The following is an 18,350-nucleotide window of genomic DNA, read 5'->3' on the forward strand; positions in this document are numbered from 1 at the left end:
ATCTGGATGTGCCTGTCCTGAGTAATGGAGCCTTTGAAATAATTTCTTTCTACAAAAAAAATGTGTTTGTGATGAAACACTGGCTGATATTTTGGCTTAATGTCAAGTTTTTAACGATAAGTGCTCTAGGCACAGCAGTAAATATTATACATAGAACCCCTGCTCCAAATCTAAGTGTCAAACATGAACTAAAAAATGCACAACAAAATAAGCAATTGAAGAGGAAAGAACACAGGTGAGAAGGGGAGTATATATATGGTGTAAATATTTGCTTGTGTGTCAATTTGCACCCGCGACATATGTATGAATGTTTCTAATTTTGCGTCTTACAATTGGCGCAAGAATTATTTAATCAAATAAATGTCATATTTAATATTTGCTGTTATAATAGAAACAGACCAATATTTGATTATACAGTATCTGGTTGTCAACTTGGTGAGATTGATATGGTTTGATTGGCCCAAAGGGCTATGATAACGGTACGGTTAAAATAAAATAGGTGCCCCCCCCTCCCCACTCTCCCTCGCCCCTTCCCGGCAAGCTTCTGTAGGGACCAGAAGTTGGGGGTCGCAGGTGAAGCCCCGGAGGGCTGCCTGTTGCCCAAAAATGGATTAATGCATCAGCCTCGTCTTCTCCGCGTAGATCCATCTAACGTTGCACCTTGAGGGCAGGGACGGTGCAATGAAGTTTTTCCATTGCAATGAAAGCTACATTTTTCTCGTAATATGCGCCTTCATTGACAAACGTGGGATATATGGTTTTCTCTCCATCATAGCAAAGCTCCTCTCCGTGGAGGGTCTGGAAAATGGGACACCCAGGTTGCAAAGGATGGTAATCTTTGTCCTAATAAGAAATACAAACGAGATTCATATTTAGGAGATGTGTGAATAAGAAAATGTATCTAAACAAGGATTTTTAAAGCAGCAATACTGCTTCCCTACTTTTTTTTCTTTTATATCTATATATATATATATAAAGGAAAAAAGAGGAGAGAGCGCACGCCCATAGCGTATAAAAGTATTTAATGAGGGGGAGGGGGGGAGAGAGGGGGGTAAAAAACGCACTTACAAAAATGCAATAAAATCAAGCATATGTGATATATAATAATGTAATATTATATATATGTAATAATGTAATTCGTGTAGACTCCAATGTCTGTGCGTCTGACGTCACGACGCTCCCTGACGCGTTTCGTCAGTCACGGCTAACTTTCTCAAAGGGATAACATGAGAGGGGGGAGGTCCGGTATTATATATACACAACCTCATGATGGTAATTAAAAGAAGTAACCTCCCCTACTCAGCTGCAATTGTTTTTTGTGCTGCTACACACTTACAGTATACACACCCATTTACATGTAATACAGATAATTAACCCTAAAAGGATTGGAGGAGATAGTTGGAGTAAGAGCAAAATTTAAAAACATACACTCTGAATACCAGTCTAAATCCCAATTCATTTTGAATGAATTGCACAATTTGTACAAAAATACTTATATCTGCCAATTCACTTATATAAAAACCATAGATGTATACTATATGTATATAACCCATAGACTGGTATAACATTGTTCATAGAAACAGAAAAGAACCGAGAAAATCTTAAAGGGATCACTAGAGGAATGACTCACATACAGGCTAATACTATACATATATATTTAATAACTGAAAAACAAGAGATACATAACATCATATATATTATATAAATAAAATGCAATAGTGTGTACATATACAGACATACACAATCAAGTACAAATATTACCCTTGGCGGGTGTGTAGATAATTTCAGATTGAATATAGACAATATCTCATGTGATCCTTTCAGGAAAAAACTGATCAGATTGGGGATATTTTGAACCATTAGTCTGGAGTCTGTATGCCACAAACAAGGCCAGGACCCGGGGAACTAATTAATTGTGAGAGCATATTTTAATTAATTGTATTGTTAAGTTATGTGGAAAAAGTATATTATATAAAATATATAAAAAGGTATGTATGTGAAAAAAATATATATAGTGTATGTGTGAAAGGAAACTTTACCATTTGTCTCATTCGCCAATGTTTACTACCCGGGCCCTAAATGGCCTAACTAAATTAAGTGCCTATTCAAGTGAATATTAATTTTAATTTTAATTTTATTTTAATTTATATGAAGGCTATACAATAATTGTAATAGTGTATGTGAGGATAAATACCTAATACCATCTATTAAACCCTAGGATGATCTTATTTCTAATTAAACCACATAAATATGCAAATATAAATATTCATAAATACATCCATTATTCAGACGGGGGGAGAGGATGGAATAGGGGTGGGGGGGAGTGAGGGGGTGGGAGGGGGGAGGGGGGGAGGGAAAAGGGGGGGGGGGGAAGGAGGGGGGGGGAGGGGGGGGGAGATGGGAGGGGGGGGGGAAATGCCGGATAGAGCTCCTGTTACATACAGGAAGGCTAGAAGTATAAAAAGTATATTAGCTCCCACTAGGCTTAAGTCTTCCTCAATCTGTGATACTGCAAAAAATAAGGGACCATTGGGTAGCCATCCCTGTGGCCGCAGTCGATGCATTACGTGCAGGCATCTTTTGAATAATACTCATGTCTGTTCTCCAAGTAGGGGGCATCACCTATGCCATCAGTAGCTCTATCACTTGTCTTAGCACTTACGTTGTGTACCTTATACAGTGCGGGGTGCAGTCTAAAATACGTTGGACGCACCACAAGAACATTGGGAACGCGCTTCCTGGAACACAGGAGAAATGTTATTAAGGGTCTCAATAATCATAGTGTCTCTCGACACTTTAAATTATTTCACCAACAAAATCCCAAAACTATGCAAATTATGGGAATAGAGACCATCTCTCCTTGTGTTCTAGGAGGCGACCGATTCAAGACACTCTGTAGGCGGGAAACCTTTTGGATTCCCAATTGGGCACTCTTAATCCTGGGGGACTCAACGAATGTTTGGATGTCAGTACTTTAGTTTAGTCACTCCGTGGATGTCTCTTCCTGTTCTTCTCCTCTGCTTCTCAGTCCATCCTTTGTCTGGATCTCCTCCAGAGATTCACTTTCCCACCCCCCTCCCTCCTCCCCCCCCCCCCCCTCCTTCCCCTCCCCCTGTTTCCCTCCCCCCCTCCCCCCTCCCACCCCCTCACCCCCCCCCACCCCTATTCCATCCTCTCCCCCCGTCTGAATAATGGATGTATTTATGAATATTTATATTTGCATATTTATGTGGTTTAATTAGAAATAAGATCATCCTAGGGTTTAATAGATGGTATTAGGTATCTATCCTCACATACACTATTACAATTATTGTATAGCCTTCATATAAATTAAAATAAAATTAAAATCAAAATTAAAATTAATATTCACTTGAATAGGCACTTAATTTAGTGTAGGCCATTTAGGGGCCCGGGTAGTAAACATTGGCGAATGAGACAAATGGTAAAGTTTCCTTTCACACATACACTATATATATATTTTTCACATACATACCTTTTTATATATTTTATATAATATACTTTTTCCACATAACTTAACAATACAATTAATTAAAATATGCTCTCACAATTAATTAGTTCCCCGGGTCCTGGCCTTGTTTGTGGCATACAGACTCCAGACTGATGGTTCAAAATATCCCCAATCTGATCAGTTTTTCCTGATAGGATCACATGAGATATTGTCTATATTCAATCTGAAATTATCTACACACCCGCCAAGGGTAATATTTGTACTTGATTGTGTATGTCTGTATATGTACACACTATTGCATTTTATTTATATAATATATATGATGTTATGTATCTCTTGTTTTTCAGTTATTAAATATATATGTATAGTATTAGCCTGTATGTGAGTCATTCCTCTCTATATACTAGGTGTGCTCAAGTATTAATTAACTGATGCACCCTGTGGATAATTATAACATATACCATATATAAATTTATATACTATTGGTCAACCAGGTCTTGAAGCACATGCAGGCTGAATGCTTTTATTTTCACTTTTATTTTGGTATGATCCCTTTAGGATTTTCTCGGTTCTTTTCTGTTTCTATGAACAATGTTATACCAGTCTATGGGTTATATACATATAGTATACATCTATGGTTTTTATATAAGTGAATTGGCAGATATAAAGTATTTTTGTACAAATTGTGCAATTCATTCAAAATGAATTGGGATTTAGACTGGTATTCAGAGTGTATGTTTTTAATTTTGCTCTTACTCCAACTATCTCCTCCAATCCTTTTAGGGTTAATTATCTGTATTACATGTAAATGGGTGTGTATAAGTGTGTAGCAGCACAAAAAACGATTGCAGCTGAGTAGGGGAGGTTACTTCTTTTAATTACCATCATGAGGTTGTGTATATATAATACCGGACCTCCCCCTCTCATGTTATCCCTTTGAGAAAGTTAGCCGTGACTGACGAAACGCGTCAGGGAGCGTCGTGACGTCAGACGCACAGACATTGGAGTCTTCACGAAGCGCTGGAGCGTATTGATCCAGGCGCGAGTGCTTTAGGCACCACTATTACGGGACCTCTTTCTTGGACTATTATACAGCACACCTGCCTTGTGAATTTGCTGGGACTCTGCTCCCCATTGCCAACGGAGCCTGGGACGGCCCCAATAGTCTGCAGTCTAACCGGATGGTGTTACCAGCCCTGGGAATCTGCTGTGACGTTGCTCCCTTACCAACGGAGCCTGGGACTGCCCCAAGAGTCTACAGAAAAACCGGATGGTGGTGATTATATATATCACATATGCTTGATTTTATTGCATTTTTGTAAGTGCGTTTTTTACCCCCCTCTCTCCCCCCTCCCCCTCATTAAATACTTTTATACGCTATGGGCGTGCGCTCTCTCCTCTTTTTTCCTTTTTAGATATCTTGTGGACGTGGTTGGTCCATATTGAGAGCTGCCGGAGACCCTGCATACCAGCACCTATACCATTCATTGGACTATTTGAGGACTGGTTTATCCTTTTTTGCCTTTTTTATATATACTATTGTTCATGTTTTTGTGGGCCTGATACTATTATAGGTCCACAATACTATATATGTGTATATATTGCTTATATAATTAAGATATTCATCCATATTTACATCATATTGTTATAGCATATATAGATATATTTATTGTATATGTTCCTTAGAGGCGCAGCTTTTTTCTTTGATATATATATATATATACATCTCTCTCTCTCTCTCTCTCTCTCTCTCTCTCTCTCTCTCTCTCTCTCTCTCTCTCTCTCTCTCTCTCTCTCTCTCTCTCTCTCTCTCTCTCTCTCTCTCTCTCTCTCTCTCTCTCTCTCTCTCTCTCTCTCTCTCTCTATATATATATATATATATATATATATATATATATATCATGTGACAATGTATAATTCAACATTCTTACCTAAGCTGGCAATCGTTTGGTGCTCCTGTTATAAATCTGTCAAAATCCTGATTGTGTGCCTAAGATAATGACTGTTTCAGTCAGTGTACTCACCAGCTACAATGTATCCTTATATTACTACGGTAACATTATCTATTGTACAGTTTACAGCTCACACTGCTGGGAAAATTTGTAACAAATTATTTTAAAAAAAACATGTTGCAAATATCTTGCACTGCTGGGGAGGTGGATTAAAGCTGCAGTTCAGTCAATATCCTGCATGTGTGTTTTTTTTAATAAATCAGTTCTGTAGTAAGAAAAAATACTTTTAGCATTTTCTGTTTTAAAAAAAACAACTTTTAAAGACCAATTTTCTTGTATTCTATTTTAACAACCATTTACTAAGGCACTGCCCCTTCATGTCCTGTCACAAGCCCTGGCACACCCCTTTGTCAGCCCTGCCCTCCCTCTAGCACATGTCAGTGCAGGGATTGCTCATGAATATTCATGAGCTTCCACTGACAGACAAGCAGAATATAAACAGATCTCTTCACTAATTATGTCACCAAATTTCGACCTATCAATACATGGAGAACGGATTGACTGGCAGCTATACAGTTCTTTAGGTAATTAGAGATTGCACACATAAAAACTATTGAAGTAAAAAAATAAATTAAAAAAAAAAAAAAAGACTGAACTGCAGCTTTAAAACCTGCTATAGAAATCAAAGAATGTATTTAAACTCATAAAAGTGGCATTAAGAGTTGATTAAAAACAAAAAACACAGTCACTATTATCTAATAATACAGAACTTATTTATTTAAAAAAAAAACACAATGTTTTACTGCTTTAAAGATGCAATTGTATGTAGTCAGGCAGAAAAAAACCCTTTTGTATTTGTTTTTTTAAAACAACTTCTTAGAGGACACTGAATGGAAGTGTTTGTCAACTAAGTGTTTTGTACCTATATTCCACCAGAGTGCCATCAGAGAGGAGGAGGGAGAAGAGAGAGAAGGAGAGAGGAGGAGGTTGAAGAGAGAGAAGGAGAGAGGACGAGGGAGAAGAGAGAGAAAGAGAGAGGAGGAGGGAGAAGAGAGAGAAAGAGAGAGGAGGAGGGAGAAGAGAGAGAGGGAGAGAGGGAGATAGGAGGAGGGAGAAGAGAGAGGGAGAGAGGAGGAGGGAGAAGAGAGAGAGGGAGAGAGGAGGAGGGAGAAGAGAGAGAGGGAGAGAGGAGGAGGGAGAAGGGAGAGAGGAGGAGAGAGAAGAGACAGAGGAGGAGGGAGAAGAGAGAGAGGGAGAGAGGAGGAGGGAGAAGAGAGAGGAAGAGAGGAGGAGGAGGGGACGAGAGAGAGGGAGAGAGGAGGAGGGAGAAGAGAGAGAGGGAGAGAGGAGGAGGGAGAAGGGAGAGAGGAGGAGAGAGAAGAGACAGAGGAGGAGGGAGAAGAGAGAGAGGGAGAGAGGAGGAGGGGGACGAGACAGAGGGAGAGAGGAGGAGGGAGATGAGAGAGAGGGAGAGAGGAGGAGGGGGACGAGACAGAGGGAGAGAGGAGGAGGGGGACGAGAGAGAGGGAGAGAGGAGGACTCTGGCTGCACATGCACTTGCTGAGTACACTGTGATATCACACAAGGGAGTCGTCAGAGGAAATCAACCCAAGACTCCCCAGTCTCAGATGATAATGGCCCAGGTGCACTAAGCTATTTAATGTGATGTTAAACCAAGTGAATGTTACATTAGTAGTTACGCTTTAACCACTAAAGTTAATGATGTCACATTAACCCAATAAACTCCTGTAAAAATCATAGCGTCACTTATAACAGCCCTTAGTGAAAATAATATCGTAAGCATGCCTTATTTGCTAAGCTCCATTAAACGAACATTGGGAAATAATGTTATGTCATTTCAGTCATACCTACGTTAGATGTGACATGACAAAGTAAATACCTACAATCGGGCACAAAAGTTCATAAAATGAAACCTACGGCTTGCTGGCCACTAAAAGCTAAAAAAGGGGCTTATATTTAAATACCATTAGCCTAACTACTTCACTTAAAGGAACTAGTAAGGCATTGCCAGACAATAGCTTACTAACATCTATGACAAACAAGTGGTTAACCCCCACCTCCCTCTTGGGGGCTAAGCTCCCACGCCAGGGCACCTGCCCCATCACCCCCCCCCCCCCTTCCTATTTCAGGCCAGGGGAATAGCTATAGCCCGGGCAAAGCCAAGGGGCCCGCGCTCTTGGGGAGATGGCTCCCCCCCCCCTGTCAGCAGAACATTGCGGGGCCTGAGATGCAGTAGAGATGAAGCAAAGAGGGAAATCCCTTCCTCTGTAGGTGGGTGGGGCCTGGGTCAGGAGGCGGGGCCCTGAGATGCAGCGGGAAGGACAGAGGGGAAATCCCTTCCTCTGTAGGTGGGCGTGGCCTGGGTCAGGAGGCGGGGCCCTGAGATGCAGCGGGAAGGACAAAGTGGAAATCCCTTCCCCTGCAGAGCCTCCGTAGGTGGGTGGGCCTATGTCAGGGGGCGGGGCCTCAAGTAGTGCAGCGTGGAGCTGGAGCTGCAGCCTGAGAGACAGGCTGGGAAAGTTGAGAGGGAGGGGAAGGGTTAAATCGTAGGGATCAAAACAGACATGAAAGCTTTGTTGTGCAGTTAATGGGGATCTTGCAGGAGAACTCTCTGTCTCCTTATATGTCTGTGTCTGTCATTACTATCCACTTTGCACCAGCTGTATTTAAACCATATTACATATTATCTTATTGTATTCATTATTGTGGTGAGCGGTATCTCACAAGTTATATATATATATGAAAGGGAAGAAGACAGAAAAGAGAGAGAGAAAATGAAGTACAACAGAGAAATACATAAGAGGGAAAAGAAAGCCATGATGGGGAGAAAAGAGAGAAACATGAGGGGAAGAAAGGAACGCCAGTCTTCTACTATATGCCTAAAATCCATAAGACTCTAGACAATCCTCCTAGTCGACCAATAGTCTCAAGGGTGGAGTCAATGACATCAAATATGTCCCAATATGTTGACCATTATCTTCAACCTTATGTCATCAAATTAAAATCCTATTTGAGGGACACTTTGCATGTCATCGACTCCACCTCCGACATTCTTTGGAAAAGTACCTACCTTTGGGCCACGTGTGTCGTGGCATCACTTTATACGTGCATTAACCACCACAAGGGAATGGGTACAGTCAGACATTTCTTGGAAACTGATGTTTCACTATGTGCCACCCAGAGAGAGTTCCTTTTGTCCAGTATACTATTTATATTGGAACATAATTCTTTTTTATTTGAGGATAAATATTATATACAGACTTGTGGTATGGCCATGGGCACAAGATTCGCTCCCAGCTATGCAATCCTCTACATGGGGCTGTGGGAGAGCCTTCATGTTTCGGGGGATGTGCGGCTGGAGGTGGGTCTGGTGTACTATGGCTGGTACATAGATGATCTGCTCATTGTCTGGGATGGGAACAAAGAGGAATTATCAGCATATTCTCCTCATTCAGGAACAATTACATATCATATTGATCCTTATCAAAAAAATTGGATTTGGAACTCTCTGTGGGTGGCGATAGTAGAATTCTAACAAAAAAACATTTCAAACCAGTTGTCACTAATGCTTACATACATTCATCTAGTAATCACTACAAACAAATGGCTAGAGAACATCCCAAAGAGTCAGTTTCTGAGGATCAGGAGGAATTTAGAGTCAGATTTTGACACACAGAGTCAAAGATTAGTCAAGAGATTTTTGGAGAAGGGATATGGTAAAGGACAGTTGCTAAAGACACTGGAGACTGTAAAACAGATGGACAGGGTCTGTCTTTTGGAATAATCCAGGATTAAACTAGGTAAAATAGGTGATAGAAACATCAGGAGTAAGTCAGCTGATTCATCCTATGAACCCCTACATTTATTACCAAATACAATCAATGTACACACCAGATTAAAAAAGTATTAAATAAACATTGGAGGATTCTAACAAGTGATTCCATTATTGGTTCAAGGCTACCAAAACAGATTCCAATGGTTTATAAAAGTGCAAGGAATATGAAAACCATTCTGGCATCTAGTAAATTTAAATCTGCGCAGTCCAACTGTACAGCCAATAAGGCACTGGTGAATGATAATTTTCAGTGTGGGAGAGAACGTTGCATCACATGCAAGCATCTCAAAACCACACAGAGGATTATTTCAAACAATGACCACACAGAATAATCTGTGATAGGCTATATTAATTGCCTATCCACATATGTGGTTTATGTAATCTCTTGTACTTGTGGACCACAATATATTGGTAGGACGTCTCACACTTTAGCAACACGTTTTCTTGAACATCGTCGTAATGCAATAAGGGGCTTCCAAATGCAGAGTCTATCTAGACATTTTTTGGAAATACACCATAAAGATCACAAGTCTATGACTATCATGGGCTTGGAAGCCGTCCCTCCCTCATTATTGAGTGAAGACAGATTAAACGGTTGTGTGCTAAAGAAACATTTTGGATATATACACTAGGTACCTGTCACGGGAGACCAGGTATTTACATGATTTTACTGGGATCAGTCACTGAGCAAAACAAGTTAGTAAAACAAATTGTCATTTACTCTATTGCAACAGACGTATAGACGTGGATTACAAAATACAGAAGAAAACACACTTACTGGGGGTCTGGGATACAAAACTAGACTTTCCTAGGTAAAATAGCACATAAAGTCTTTAGGTTGACCGGGACTTGGCCCGAAATGTCCTGGAACACAAATTGGCATGAAGTTCCTGACACCACCGCTCTCTTTCTTCCAGAGATGCTAAAGTCCGTTGACTGGGAGTTAGTCCCAACCATCCTGGAAATGTTTTAGGTTTACAATCCCAGCCGCGACCGCTACGTTCTATTCTCAGAACTTGGCCTTGAAAAGTGGGACTTGAAATTTCTGAAGCCGGCTCGATGCTATTTTTTGGACATTCCAATTTGCTGCTGCCATTCTGGTGCTTAGAATCTCTCCTCCGGATTGGCTGAGGGTTTCTAATGGTATTTCAGAGTTCATTCATGAAATACTACGGCCAATCCGAGCATGGGAAGTATCCTACCAGCTTATCAGAGCACTGCCAGTCTAAGTCGGGCACACGTGGATTCAGATTCTGACAAGGGCTTGCTCCAACCTGGCCCCTCTGCCAAATGTCAGGCAGAAGCCACCCACTGAGTTAGGCTCCTCAAAGTCTGGGCTGGGGCAAATGGTGGTACGATGACTTCCATTCCTCCCACGATCTAAGTACTTGAGGCTAACTCTGCTGCCCAAATGGCTTTCACACCTTGGCAACCTCTGAGGCTTTTATGTCCGGGACCCGAGCAGACTTGATGGCACCAAGCTTGGTAACCACATGGTCTCTCGGAACCGTGGAACTGGAAGTCCCCAGCTCATATACCGTGCACAAGCATTTAAACACTTTAAAAATATCTGTTTAATAAAATATAATTTACACTGTTATACTTTCTAAGTCTTTTGGTTATGAGGGATAGAATGAGAATCTGCACTTTTATTCCCACTAGCCATATCCCTCACACACTGCAAACCCGACTTAGCTTTAAAAACACCTCTAAACCTTATATATGGTTGGAGTACCCCCAGAAACCCTATACCAGGTTCTGGGTGACTTGGGCATTAACTGGGTATCCCCCCTTATACTAGGGACCCCTTTACCATTTCAGTGATACCACTCATCACTATGCCCCATTTACCTTTCTGGTCTGTGCTGAAGCAGGGAATCCTAGCGGTGAGTCGCGCAAAGCGTTTTCAAGACAGGATTTTGACTGGAGCATTGTGCCTATATGTATCCGGGATTCCGACCTGATTGCCGGTTACATTTTTGGGGTATCCAGCAACTCTGGACCCTGACTACCTAGGCACAATCTGATAAGACTTTCTCCGCAAAACCCACCCTGAAACTTATAGCCTAGCAATCTCTGCTTATTGACACAAATGGAAAGGTAAAACACAGAAAATTATTTATTGTCACATCATTTTACACAATGCCTGGACAAACACTGGGCTCAAGAGCTGACACTCAGGAACCCCAATACATGAATCAGTGGTAACCAAGTGGGTTTAACCTTTATGGTGAGCCTGGTTACCATCTCACCGTCACAGTACCCAATTCCCAAAAGGGTACATCGACGTAAGTACCATCGTATAGGCTTTTGCCAGGTCTCTCTGTCTCTGCATATTGGTGTTTCTTCTACGGAGTTGTGTTGAGCATATATTGCTCCCTCCTTTGATATACACTTATTCATTAATACAATAATATATGTTTTATAATTGGATTTAATTGTTTTATATATATATATATTTTAACAGGAGAGAGAGAGCGAGAGAGAGAGAGAGAGAGAGAGAGAGAGAGAGACGCACTCACATGTCACAAGGTATCCAAATGCTAAACCCGTAAAAAATCAAATAGATGAGATATTACCAGATGGAGGCCCAGCAACAAAGAGACAGCACACCAGGGGTATATTCAGAAATATATACACACACATTATTATTTAGGATATTTATTCATCATAATAAATTAGGGATATTATAAATACATATAATATTTAGTCATATTATGGATTGTCTTTTCCTTATTCCGCTACCCCTCTCTATTTTTGATACAGTTTAGTTCTACTAAGCTGTCAACAATATCTTTTGGTTGTGTTCTGGCTCTGCACACGCTGTCCAGATGAATTAATATGGTTCACATTAGATCAGCAGTCTCTTTTTTGTAAATTACATTTTGCTTATCTATCCTTTAGCTATCCAGCCTTATCCCTTAACTAATTATCATCTATTTTTCAGAGCACTAATCATGGTGTTTATCACCTCAATTTTTTTGTATTCTACTGTTTGAGTTATCTATTAGTACATTTGTTTTTCATATCCACACCAGTCTAACTAATTGACAAGTTTTTATGATTTTTTTTTGTATAAAATATTTTATTACTTTTGAAATGTTTCAATATGTATCCATGTTATGTAAATACTCTATAGGTTGTTTTGTACATCATTCCATATACTTTAGTGTTGTAGCTTTAAAAGTACCATTAGACATCAGGATGAATATTACCACTTAACTAATACCAGCTGGACTCTTTTGATATAATTATGGGAAGTTCCAAAACAACACCAGCCTCTGACGAAGTTGCATAAACACAATGAAACGCGTAAGGTTGAGTTTGTCTCCGACTTGTGCTGAAGCGGTCCCACACTGTGAACCAGGCTCCCATTGAAGACTACAACGAAGGGGGAATCCCACGCAGGTGCCACGGATTGCCGGAGGACAAAGTTTGAAGTGCGCCATCTCCACTTCCGGTTTCCGGAAGGCGTCCTACACCACGGCAGATGCACGCTGGAGACAATGAGGACCCGAGGAACTGAGACGGAGATGGAGTATTGAACTCATACATGCACATTATTATTCTATGTTTGTGAGTGTAACCATTTCACTAGGAGAGTGCGCCTTCTCTTTCTTTTTTCATATATACACTACCGACACACTTTATTAAAGTGTGGCCGGTACCGCAAGCCGGGAGATTTCCCGGCTTGCTAGTGGTTGCCCCTCGGCGTGCCGCGCGTCATAGACGCGCGGTCACGCGTCTTCGGGAGCCTGCGCCCCCTGCACGCGCGTCCAGGGCTCCCCGAGGGAGCCCTGGTGTCCCGCGATCGCGGGATGGCGGCAGGGGGTTCCGGGGGACCCGGCGGACCCGGCAGCGGTAGGGAGAGCGCCCCGATCGGAGGGCGCTCTTCCGCTGCTTCGGCGCGCGCCCGTCACCCTCGGACGCGCGCCAGGCTACTGCTGCGGCCAAGAACGGGCAAATGCTCGAATAAACTTGGCCGCAGCAGTATATATATATATATATATATATATATATAATCAAAAAATACCTCTACATGTATATATATATATACAGTGTTCGACAATTATATACATTTACACGCCCGGGGCGTGTGGATTTAACCCCCGGGCGAGTAAATATTGGCCCAAGCAGCACACGTGTATTTTTTAAATTTCCCGTGCTCGCGCGCTGTTTTTCCCCCGCTCGCGCTGCTGTTTTTCCCGCGCTGGAGAAAAAAATAAAAAAGCCGGAGGCGGGTTCATGTTGTTTGGGGAGATTACCCCGCCTGCGGCTCTCTGAGCAGTGCCTTCGCTCCTCCCCCGCCTCTCAGCAACTTTCCCTCGTCAGCTCTTCCACTCCTCCCCCTTCCGGCAGCCGCGCCTGTCTGCCTCAGGCCCCTGCAGGGCCATCTGTCACCCCCCCTCCCATCGGGCCATTCGCCCCCCCTCGCATCGGGCCATCCACCCCCCCCTCCCATCGGGCCATCCGCCCCCCCTCCCATCGGGCCATCCGCCCCCCCTCCCATCGGGCCATCCACCCCCCCCTCCCATCGGGCCATCCGCCCCCCCTCCCATCGGGCCATCCACCACCCCCTCCCTTCGGGCCATCCACCCCCCCCTCCCATCGGGCCATCCACCACCCCCTCCCATCGGGCCATCCACCACCCCCCCTCACACCAATCTCTCCCGGCCTCCGTGACCCCCCCCCCTCACCCCACGCGTGCCTCTCCCTGCTCTAAGCAGGGGAAATCCCCTAACCAGAGCCTCTCCCTGCTCTAAGCAGGGGAAATCCCCTAACCGGAGCCTCTCCCTGCTCTAAGCAGGGGAAATCCCCTAACCGGAGCCTCTCCCTGCTCTAAGCAGGGGAAATCCCCTACCGCCTTCTCCATTCTATCAGGGTGTCGGCGTCCGCCTCTGGAGGTGGCGCGGCCCCTTGCAGAGGCCCTCCTGCCGTGCGGAGGCCCCACTGCTGCCATGTGAGACCCCTGCCTTGCGGGTGAGTGTTTGTGTGTGTGAGTGACAGACTGTGTGTGTGTGTGAGTGTGAGTTTGTCTGAGTGAGAGTGGGTGTCTGTGAGTGTGTCACCCTGTCTCCCTCTCCCTGTGTCTCCCTCTCCCTGTGTCTACCTCTCCCTGTGTCACCCTCTCCCTGTGTCACCCTCTCCCTGTGTCACCCTCTCCCTGTGTCACCCTCTCCCTGTGTCACTCTCTCCCTGTGTCACCCTCTCCCTGTGTCACCCTCTCCCTGTGTCACCCTCTCCCTCTCCCTGTGTCACCCTCTCCCTCTCCCTGTGTCACCCTCTCCCTCTCTCTCCCTCTCCCTGTCACCCTCTCCCTGTGTCACCCTCTCCCTGTGTCACCCTCTCCCTGTCCCTGTGTCACCCTCTCCCTGTCCCTGTGTCACCCTCTCCCTGTCCCTGTGTCAACCTCTCCCTGTCCCTGTGTCACCCTCTCCCTGTCCCTGTGTCACCCTCTCCCTCTCAGTGTCACCCTCCCTCTCCCTGTGTCACCCTCCCTCTCCCTGTGTCACCCTCCCTCTCCCTGTGTCACCCTCCCTCTCCCTGTGTCACCCTCCTCTCCCTGTGTCACCCTCCCTCTCCCTGTGTCACCCACCCTCTCCCTGTGCCACCCTCTCCCTGTGTCACCCTCCCTCTCCCTGTGTCACCCTCCCTCTCCCTGTGTCACCCTCTCCCTCTCCCTGTGTCACACTCTCCCTCCCTCCCTCCCTCTCCCTGTGTCACCCTCTCCCTCTCCCTGTGTCACCCTCTCTCTCCCTCTCCCTGTGTCACCCTCTCCCTGTCCCTGTGTCACCCTCCCTCTCCCTGTCACCCTCCCTATCCCTGTGTCACCCTCCCTCTCCCTGTGTCACCCTCCCTCTCCCTGTGTCACCCTTCCTCTCCCTGTGTCACCCTCCCTCTCCCTCTCCATGTGTCATCCTCTCCCTGTGTCACCCTCTCCCTGTCCCTGTGTCCCTCTCCCTGTCCCTGTGTCACCCTCTCCCTGTGTCACCCTCTCCCTGTGTCACCCTCTCCCTGTGTCACCCTCTCCGTGTCACCCTCTCCGTGTCACCCTCCCTCTCCCTGTGTCACCCTCCCTCTCCCTGTGTCACCCACCCTCTCCCTCTCCCTGTGTCACCCTCCCTCTCCCTGTGTCACCCTCCCTCTCCCTGTGTTACCCTCCCTCTCCCTGTCACCCACGCTCTCCCTCTCCCTGTGCCACCCTCTCCCTGTGCCACCCTCTCCCTGTGTCACCCTCCCTCTCCCTGTGTCACCCTCTCTCTCCCTGTGTCACCCTCTCCCTGTGTCACCCTCCCTCTCCCTGTGTTACCCTCCCTCTCCCTGTGTCACCCTCCCTCTCCCTGTGTCACCCTCCCTCTCCCTGTGTCACCCTCTCCCTGTGTCACCCTCTCCCTGTGTCACCCTGTCCCTCTCACCCTCTCCCTGTGTCACCCTCTCACCCTCCCTCTCCCTGTGTCACCCACCCTCTCCCTCTCCCTGTGTCACCCTCTCCCTGTGTCACCCTCCCTCTCCCTGTGTCACCCTCTCCCTCTCACCCTCTCCCTGTGTCACCCTCTCACCCTCCCTCTCCCTGTGTCACCCACCCTCTCCATCTCCATGTGTCACCCTCTCCCTGTGTCACCCTCCCTCTCCCTGTGTCACCCTCTCCGTGTCACCCTCCCTCTCCCTGTGTCACCCTCCCTCTCCCTGTGTCACCATCCCTCTCCCTGTGTCACCCTCCCTCTCCCTGTGTCACCCTCCCTCTCCCTGTGTCACCCTCCCTCTCACCCTCTCCCTGTGTCACCCTCTCCCTCTCACCCTCTCCCGCTCACCCTCTCACTGTGTCACCTTCTCCCTGTGTCACCCTGTCCCGCTCCCTGTGTCACCCTCCCTCTCCCTCTCCGTGTCACCCTCTCCCTGTGTGACCCACCCTCTCCGTCCCCCTGTGTCACCCTCTCCCTGTGTCGCCCTCTCCCTGTGTCGCCCTCCCCCTGTGTCGCCCTCTCCCTCTCTGTCGCACTCTCTTCTTCGTTCTCTCTGTCGCACTCTCTTCTTCGCTCTGTGTCGCACTCTCTCTTTGTCTCTCATTCTCTCAGTGTGTGTGTCTCTCTTTCTCTCTCTTTCTCTGTGTGTCTCTCTTTCTCTGTGTGTCTCTCTTTCTCTCTGTGTGTGTGTGTGTGTGTGTGTGTGTGGGTGTGCCGCTCTCTGTGTGTTTGTGTGTGTGTGTCTGTCTGTCTCTGTCTCTCTCTGTGAAGCGCCGACGTCCAGACACTGGTTAAGGGGTTCAGGAAACTAGTCATTCACATCTGGCTTTTATTTCTGATCCGACATTGACACACACACACACACACACACGACTAATTGTAGTATAATGTAATACAATAAATACATTTATGTCAAAAACGAATGTTGTTCTGACTAGGAATTTATTAAATGTATTTTATTTATATATTTTATTTTAAAGCGGGGTTGGGGGCGGGGTTGGGGGCGGGACTAGGGGCGGAGTGGGGGCGGGACTAGGGGCGGAGTTGGGGGCGGGACTAGGTGGCGAGTAGATTTTTTGGTTGGGCGAGTAGATTTTTAGGTGATTTGTCGAACACTGTATGTGTATATATATGCAGTGGAAGTGCTGTATGCTGGGTGATGATGGGGAAAGGCGGGGTTGCAGACCTGCCTAAGACATGCAGATGAGCATACAGTTGTATTTGCATATATATATATATATATATATATATATATATATATATATATATATATATACATATATATATATATATATATATATATATATATATATGTAGCCAGGTCCCCCTTCCGTTGTAGACCCCCTCCTCCGGGACTCACTGCGGCCGGTAGCGTGGGGGCATGTGCGGGCTCGCACGCTCTCCCCTTGATGCGGCCGGTTGCCGGGAACGTGTGCGGCCGGTTGTCGGGGACACGGTCACGTTGCGAGGCCCCCCGTGGTTCCCGATGCAGGGCGCCGCCATCACTCATTACTTCGCGCATGAGCAGTAAGACCAGGCGACGGGAGGCACAGAGACAGCTCGCGCATGCGCAGAACAAGCGCGCGAGAGGCAGCAAATCACAGGAGGGCTCACAGCAGGGACTACAGATCCCATGAGCCTCAGAAGCGCCCCACGTGACACCAGGGAGCCAATAGGGCTAGAGTATCTCCCTGCACAGGGGGATTGATACATTTCATGGGCTCTGAGCACGTTAGTCAGTCTGGACCAGGAAGAGTTAGGGGAAGGAGGTGAGTGAAGGGTCAGTGACCCACTGCATTAGGCCAGTAACCCCTTAAGCCCCAGATAGGTCCTGAACTCCCCAGCTTGTGGTGCTACAGGGACAGGCCTTAGGTTAGGGACCCTGTCATAGTAGTACTAGTGTTAGATAGGAACACAGCGGACGCTGTGCTCCCCGACAAGAGACTTGGGCTCAAGTCTGTGCTAAAGAGACAGAGACTATCTCCAGGGTGGGATCACCCCTGACGGACCCTCGTGCGAGGAAGCATTGGATGACAGACGGGATCCCCAAGCGGCAGATCCTTTTTGAAGTTGATTGCTGGCCCGAGTGCAGGAGCGCTCGGCAGGTACCTTCCTAAGTGCACCAACGTATCATATATATATATATATTCATTACACATAGTGGCAGCGCTGACCACGGGACAAAGGGGTTAGGCTGTGGACACGGTGTGGGCATACACGGTGGTGGGTAGGTACACTCCTAGTGGAGTGAAAGACACTTTGGACTGAGTTATATTTGTGGAGTTACCCTCTAGGGGAAGTATTACTATTATCAAGGTGTGTGATTATTCTGCATTACAGTAAAGTGGTTATATACATTCCTGTGTATGTGTTTATTGTATATGTGGGTCCTGTGTAGGCAACCTTCTACATTCCTAGAACCCTACACAGGTGGAGGTGCTGTGAACCAGATCGAGCTTAAGGTCTCACCCCAGGTTCCCAACAAGCGGAGGCTTAGGTCTCTTGTGAACCTACAGGTATATGCACCACACCTGGTAACACATACGTTCACACACTCACTCTATATCTGTGATTGTGGTGGAGGAAATAACCGTTACATATATTTATAT

General features: G+C 45.8%; 1 protein-coding gene across 2 annotated transcripts in view; it reads right to left on the reverse strand.

Moving 5' to 3' along the window:
- Positions 1-344: 344 nt before the first annotated feature.
- LOC142489311 (N-acyl-aromatic-L-amino acid amidohydrolase (carboxylate-forming)-like) overlaps positions 345-18,350 on the reverse strand; it is a 102,085-nt gene continuing 84,079 nt past the window's right edge. For both annotated transcript variants that reach the window (XM_075589836.1, XM_075589837.1), the window contains exon 7: positions 345-843. In XM_075589836.1, the coding sequence (XP_075445951.1) occupies positions 649-843 (195 nt within the window). In that variant the 3' untranslated portion in view covers positions 345-648. The remainder of the gene's footprint in view (positions 844-18,350) is intronic.

The sequence above is a fragment of the Ascaphus truei genome, chromosome 3 (genome assembly GCF_040206685.1).
Source record: "Ascaphus truei isolate aAscTru1 chromosome 3, aAscTru1.hap1, whole genome shotgun sequence".
NCBI lineage: Eukaryota > Metazoa > Chordata > Amphibia > Anura > Ascaphidae > Ascaphus > Ascaphus truei.